Here is a 7,390-nt window from a genome sequence, read left to right as displayed (position 1 = left end):
TTCAAACTCAGGGCTTATACCTTGAGCCACTCCACCAACCCTTTTTTGTGAATGTTTTTTCCAAGATAGGGTCTCACGAACTATTTGCCTGGGCTTCGAACCAAGATCCTCCTGATCTCTGCCTCCTGAGTAACTAGGATTATAGGAGTACCGGCCCGCTGTTCAGCTTTAACCTCAGTTTTTGAGGCCGATGTGTGGACTCAGGCCTTAGACAGTGATGCTGACAGTCTCAGGCCTTTAGCCACTTCTTCAGAAGGTGGTCTGCTGAGGTTGTTCCCAAAGTGACCTTCCAGTTGCATGGGGAACATGACTAAAGACTCTTCTTCAGGGGAGAAATTGTTAGAAAATAGGACCGGTAGTAAAAACCCCAGTGATTAGTATAGTGATCTTCAACCCTTCAGACAATCCACCAGCTACAATGGACTTCCTGAAAGGTTTCTGCCTGGAAGACACAGCATGGTTTGCTTTCTTCTTTTTTTTTTGGTGGGACTTGGGTTTGAACTCAAGGTTCATGCTTGCAAAATAGGCACTCTACTGCCCAATGGCGGTTAATTCAGAGATGGGGTCTTTTGAAGTATTTGTCTGCATCGGCCTCAAACCACTGTGATCCTCCTGATCTAAGACTCCCAAGTAGCTAGGATTACAGGTGTGAACTACCAGTGCCTTGGGGCCTGGGGGTTTGAACTCAGGTCCTGTGCTTGCTAGGGAGGCCCTCTAACACTTGAGTCATGCCCCTAGCCCTTTTTGCTTTAGTCATTTTTCAAATAGGGTCTTGAACTTTTTGCCTGTGCTGGCCTTAGAAGACAATCCTCTTTCCTATGTCTCCCAAGTGGCTAGAACTGCAGGCATGAAGCACCACACCTGGCTTATTTATTGAGATGGGAGTTTCAATAACTTTTTGCCTGGACTAATCTTGAACTGTGATACTCTCATTCTCTATCTCCCAAATAAATGGGATTACAGATGTGAGCCACTGCACTTGGCCCAAACATGGCTATTTTATGTGGCATCTTGAAGAGCAGTGATAACTTGAGCTTTATGTTTCCTAGGTACTTTTGCATAAAGCCTCATTTGGACCATACCTCCATCAGAAACACAAAACAGCTGAGGTCCTAAAGACCCAAATCATGCTAAGATAAACCTCAGATATAATCTACTTACTATGAAAGGCTAGGAAATGGCCTTAATGTTTTAAGTGACTATGGTAAGTTTAAAAAGCATCACTTCAACATGAGTAGTGTCTAAGAGCATCATAGGCATAACTGCATCTGAGGTAGACACACGTGGGCTCTGTGAACAACTGCTGGCCTCAAGTGACCACCTAGTGAAACGCTGTCATTTTAGAACTCAGAGAACGTTAACTTTCTTAGGAGTGAAACTTCTGGGGAGAGCATGTAGGAGAATGTCCCTATGCTTAGTAGATACAAGCTGAAATATTTCAGTGAATCAAGGGGAAGAGTATATGGGTATTTTTATTACAGTAGAAACATTTTCAGAATAAAATAGTTAGGGATAAAAAGACATCATCAACGTGGAACCCTTTCTTTCTGGATAATCTAGCACCTGTTGTACTCATACTTAAAAATGAAATTCAGATTTAAAAAACAATTTTAGTCCACCAATAACAGAGCAAACTCCACATACAGATTCAGAACCCTAGGTCACCAAGTTAGGGCCACCACTGGTCTGTTAGGAAAGGGAGTTTCATTTTTCTCTAATCCTTTTGTAGCTCTAATTATCTGCCAAGGACTCTTGTACAACAGCTTTACAAACTCCAATTTGGTAACTTCTCATAGCAACCCATCAGGAATGTACTGTTACCACCCTCTTTTTAACACAAAGGACCTGAGGCACAGGCTCACTGTTCACAAAGTGTGTATATGGGGGAGAGAAGGGTGTGTTCTGAAGCCCAGCTCTCCCTGAGGTCACATGATGTCCAGCCAGTCTTTCAGGATCCTCAAAGAGCCTGGATGTGTGCACTCTTGCCCTTACTGCAGGTTTATCCTTGCTGAGACACTCATGAGTAACTGAAGAGTTTCAGTCTTCTACTGGTCACCCAGACGAGGAAGACCTTAATGCTTTTTTATGAAAGGTCAAAAGTGAACAAAGGCCTGGTAGGGTGGGGAAGCAAATGGTCCTGTGTCTCTCTGGACACGTGTAGAACACTGTGCAGCTATTAAGAAGACTGAGGACCTTTTATATGTGCAGTGCTATTGCCAAATGACTCTAGGATCCACTATTGGATGTATCATCTTTTTTTTTTTTTTGTGGTACTGGGGTTTGAACTCAGGGTCTCTCACTTGCTAGGCAGACACTCTAATACTTGAGCTACTCTGCCAGCCCCTCTACCCCACACTGTTGGATGTAAAACACGAGGAGTAGGACCATGTAGATGGTAGGCTAATCTCATGTTTCTAAGGAAGGATGAACCTACAAGTAACATCTGCAAGAGCATCAACCATCTCTAGAAGAACTAGCTACAACCATGCTTTTGGATTGGGGAACACAGCCTGGGGCTTGCTGCTAGGAGAAAGTCGTACTTTTCTGTATGGATTTTTGCACTACCTGACTTTTTACCATGTGTATACATTATTCAGAGTAATTTTTTTTTTTTTTTGGTGGTACTGGACTTTGAATTTAGGGTCTCACGATTGCTAGGCAGGTGCTCTACCACTTGAGTCACTCCCCATTCAGAACATTTTTTTTGGCAGTGCTGGCTTGCAAGGTAGATGCCCTACTGCTTGAGCCACGCCTTTCTTTGCTCTGGTTATTTTGAAGACAGGGTCTCACTTTTTGATCAGGCCAGCCTGGACCGAGATCCTTCTATCTTATGCTTGGATAATTAGCGTGCACTACTACACCCAGCTTTGTTTCTGTTGAGATGGTGTCTTGAAAACTTTTTTTACCTGAGCTGTCCTGGAATCTCGATCCTCCTGATCTCAGTCTCCCACAGAGCCTGGGATGACAAGGTGTGTGCCACCATGCCCAGCAATTGGCTGAGATGGGGTCTCACTAACCTTTTGCCCAGGCTGGCCTTGAACAATGATCCTTCCAATCTTAGCCTCCCAAGTACAGAGTAGTATTTGCTTTGCTGTAGGTAATAGCAATATGAAGAAAGTTGCTTGTAGCTGATGTCAGGATCGTTCTCATGTCTTTCACTGGCACTCTGCTATGGAGGCTCCAGAACATGGGTCCTGGGAGTTCATTAGTGTCAGGCGATTGGCTTGTGGGTTTGGATGCTTCCATGTACAGGCTGAGGGGAAGAGTCTGTCCACTTAACACGCATGCTCCCCTAGGCAGAAGCTGGCCTGTGCCACTTTTACTGCCCTTCCAGTCACCCAAGGCTGCTAGGTCCTCCTAACAAAATAAGTGAATTCCTTTCACTTGCTTCACCAGGTCACAGGCTTTAAACCATGTCTAATGCAGATCAAACAAATTATGTGGCCAGAGGGCCTGGGAGGTAGGAATGGAATCTTGGAAGTACCTTCTCATCCCTCCTGGCTAAGAAATTGATGTGATCTCCCCAGTGCTCCCTAACTGGTGGACAGAAAGACTTCCCCTCAGTTAAAGGATGCTTGTTCTTCTTGTTGTGAATGAAGGGAACAGCATTCATTTCCTTGCGTTAAAACTATAGATTGCTTTGAGTTTATTTTAAGACCTGTTGTCACACCATTCTGGGCTCTGACCTTATTGGGTCCTAAACACCAGGGTGCAAGACTTGGCCCCTTTCCACCTACTGACTCATTCTGGAGCAGTTCCAGGCCCCAAGAGATGTCTGGGCTGAAAGGACTGAAGTGGACCTCTCAGGACAGATAAAAAGCAGGACAGGATGCGGGGTCATTAACAACCCTTTCCATTTTTCTTCTAGCATCATGCGTTGAGCTAAGTCAATATTGATTACTAGCATCTGTTTGCAAATGGTAGATTCTGAAAAGTTACCTTGAAGACTGACCAGTTTATACAGAATTTAAAGTCAGGCCTAATGCTTTCTTCACTGACTAGTGTGAAAGTGGTCATGTTCGTAGTCAGACTAGCTGCATTTTGAGGTCTCACCACTAGGGGCTGACCTAACTCCACAAAACCCAACTACTTTCTAACCCATTTCATTTGCAAATTATCAGTCTCCAAAACAACTGAATTACATCATTCATAAACTCTAAAGTCTAGAACCATTCCACCCCACACCGGGAAATGTCAAGTTAATGTTCAAAGACAAGAAGTAAGCATGAGACAACAAATACAGAGAACAGCGATTCAGAGGGATATCCCAGAGTCCCAGTGCAGAGGCTCACCTCACCGTATCAGAATCCTGAGGAGCTTACCTGTGGAGCCCCCTCCCTGTGCCCCACAGAAATCAGGACCCCCAAGGTGGGATGTGGGCACTGCACGTTTCAGCGAGCTCCACTTGTGTCCAATGTCCAGCCAACTGTGGTTCAGAGAGGGCTGGTGCCTTAACTATCACCTTTCTAAGTCATGACTGAGAAAAAAACCCCCTTTCCTGACTCTCCCATGCAGATTTCTGCCCTTCTGGGGCACCAGGGCGTCACCTGTATATTACACCACTTACGATTTGGCTTCTGGCATTCTTCCTGAATGATCTGGTAGATCCTTCTCTGTAGGTCTTTGTCTTCTCTGGTTACCTAAATAGGAAAGATCATTCAGAGAGAAAATGTTCTTAGGTAACATGGCAGCTGTGCCATCCAGACACCCTAATTAGCATGTAGCTAGATTCTAAAGATTTCCTAACAACCATCCTCCCTACACCAATGGTGTGCTTTTGATACTTAGCCTGCTGTCAAATTAGCTCTGACCCTAAGCAGGAGTTGACACATCCTCACTGGGGCCATGATATAAAGAAAAGCTGGAATTCTGTACTTTTGAGGAGCAATTTTCTTCCTCAACACTCACAACATTTCTCTTTCTGTCTCGCTCTTTTTTTGAGATAGGGTCCTGCTACGTAGCCCAGACTGGCCTCAAACTCAGGATCTTCCCATCTCCTTCTCTTGAGTACTGGAATTGTTGGTGTGCGCCATCATTCCTGGCTTTTGTTATATTTTTGAGGGGAGCACAAGTGACCACTCAAACGATCAAGGGATCAGTCTTTGATCCTACCCCAGGACGCCTTCTTGACACTTATTTTGTGTTTTATTAGTTTTCTTCTTTCCCATAAGCACAAGGAAAAATCAAATTAAAAATTGTAAGGAAAAACTAGCAGGAGCAATCTAGCCTGTCCATCGAGATACTTCTGTTCTCAAAGGCAAATATAACTCTGTTTTCTCCTCAACCAGTTCCAGTAAAAGGGAAGTAGCAACCAAATAGATTTTACCTTCATATTCAATAGTAAATCTGATAGCAACAACAACAACAAAAAAATGATAAGAAAGAAAGGAAGAGGAAAAGGATTTAAGAAGGAAAAAAGAAAGGGGGAGAAGGGAGGATGAGAGCAAGAAAAGAAGAAGCTAATTATGCAAACACATGGCTGTAAATTTCCACTTTAGAGAGAGCCCGAGAATGCCTGTGGGACCTGACTTAGAGGATGGTGACACTGGTAACACCTGCCTTCTTTGAACTCACAAGGAAGCTGGAAAGCAGTGGACAAACAGAAGTACTGATATTAGTATGATAACTGGATCCCTGAGGCTGGGCCTCAGCAGAAAGGAAATCTACAGGGCAGGCAAGGAGTGGAAAGGGAGGAGTGACATCCAAGAAGGGGACTGGAGCTCTATTCTTGTTTGATCACCCCATTCCAACTCATAGTGATTCACAGGAGGAAGTGCTCAGTGCTGCCACACCTCACCCTGGGCAGCTGCCTATAGCCCTGTGCTCCCCAGGAAGGGCTGCTCTTTACAGACCCTAAAGAAGGCTGGGCCCAGAGCCTGCAAGAATGTGTGTCCAAAGGGGACTCGAGCTGAGCTGCCCTGTCCAGCATGACAATGTCCGCCCAACACTCATGCAGCCTTCCCAACCCTGGATGGGTGGACCGCAATTGTAGTATTGGGGCTGGACTGCCTCTCTCAGAAGTTATTCAGTAGTACTGAAAATACCTGTGAATTTTTCAAACTCTTTCAGGGGGAGAATCACTGCCATAATCACCATCAGGAAATGCCCTGTTAGGGAAACCTCCCCCCAGGAATCTGGCCTGTAGGTGGTGAGACCCATGTCTCTAGGAGGCTCTCCCTTCCTTGAAGACACATCTCTGCTACTGTGCCAGTTGTCCCAAGAAGGCCCATCCTTGGCTTGGCTCCTCTCACAGTCAGAGCAGAAATTTTAACCAGCTGTTCAAGTTAATCCTGGTAGGAGGCCAGTTAGACTATGACACCAAAAGTGTAAACAACATGTCCTTTGTTTCTGAAACTTCCCATCAGGAGTCAATCTTACAGAAAGGCTGACCTGACTTCTCAAGAGACAATGGTAAAGAAAGGGCTATTTGCAACACTACTTGTGACAGCAAAGGTTGGAAACACCATCAATGTACCCCAAAAAGGAATGGCTAAAAAACTGACGGTAAGTACCCATAGTATGGAACATCATGCTTGTGTCAAGAATGAGATAGGGAAAAAAGAACCAGGTAGAGTTATAAGTACTAACACAGAGAGGTGCCTGGGATGTTCTGTTTTGATACCAAAAAGGTTGCTGAGCATTCATTATTTGGAGCAGTGGTTCTCAGCTGTCCGAGGGGACAGTTTTGGTTGTCACAATGGTGGAGGTGCTACTGGCATCTTGTGAGTGAAAGTCAGAGAAGCCGCTTAATATCTTTCAATACACAGGACAGTTCCCTAATAAACAGCCATCTGGCCAAATGGTGTAAGACTGACCATTCCTGATTTAGAAGATAGTCACATTTTTTTTTTTTTTGTAAAACAAAAAAATCCACAGGAGTGTTTTTGTGTATGTATTTGTAAATGTACAGATAAATGTTTAGAAGGATATCTGGCTAAAAGTGCCCTGAAGAAAGATAAGGGCTGACTCACTTCTGACTTTATGTATATTCTTAATGATGTTGTTAGATAGTAAGCAGTTATTCATAAGTAATAAACGTATATTGAAGCCATGAGGGGAAAAAATTAAGTTGTGGGTGTCTTACATAGTACAGGTTATCAAAACCACCATCTTTCTGGAAAACGAGTCCTTTTTCCTGCAGCAGGTGTATAGCACTCTTAAATATACTATGAATTGCCTTGGAAGTGGTGTCGTTCCTAAACTCCACCTGTATGGAGAAGAAACGGAAAAAAAAGAAAAAGAAAAGAAGTCAGTCCCATCTCCCAGCACCTAGGAGCAACTCCCAGACCAACTGGCTTATGAATTCACCCAACAGGCTCCTAATCTGCTAAGCAAGTACCATCCCGCCCAGCAGGATGGTGTTTAGGAAGGGCTGAAGTTTGCTCTGGTT

The 7,390-nt window shown here is 44.3% G+C and overlaps 1 protein-coding gene across 10 annotated transcripts in view; it reads right to left on the bottom strand.

Annotated features, from left to right (window-relative positions):
* Positions 1-7,390, bottom strand: part of Stn1 (STN1 subunit of CST complex) — a 59,523-nt gene that overhangs the window by 30,660 nt on the left and 21,473 nt on the right. For all 10 annotated transcript variants that reach the window (XM_074078369.1, XM_074078374.1, XM_074078372.1 and 7 more), the window contains 2 exons: positions 7,085-7,207; positions 4,568-4,640 (listed from right to left, as the gene is read on the bottom strand). In XM_074078369.1, coding sequence (XP_073934470.1) covers positions 4,568-4,640; positions 7,085-7,207 — 196 coding nt within the window. The remainder of the gene's footprint in view (positions 1-4,567; positions 4,641-7,084; positions 7,208-7,390) is intronic.

This window comes from Castor canadensis, chromosome 7 (genome assembly GCF_047511655.1).
Source record: "Castor canadensis chromosome 7, mCasCan1.hap1v2, whole genome shotgun sequence".
In the NCBI taxonomy this organism is placed as follows: domain Eukaryota; kingdom Metazoa; phylum Chordata; class Mammalia; order Rodentia; family Castoridae; genus Castor; species Castor canadensis.
Note: the sequence above shows the minus strand (reverse complement) of the source record. Positions and strands in the feature narration are given on the sequence as shown.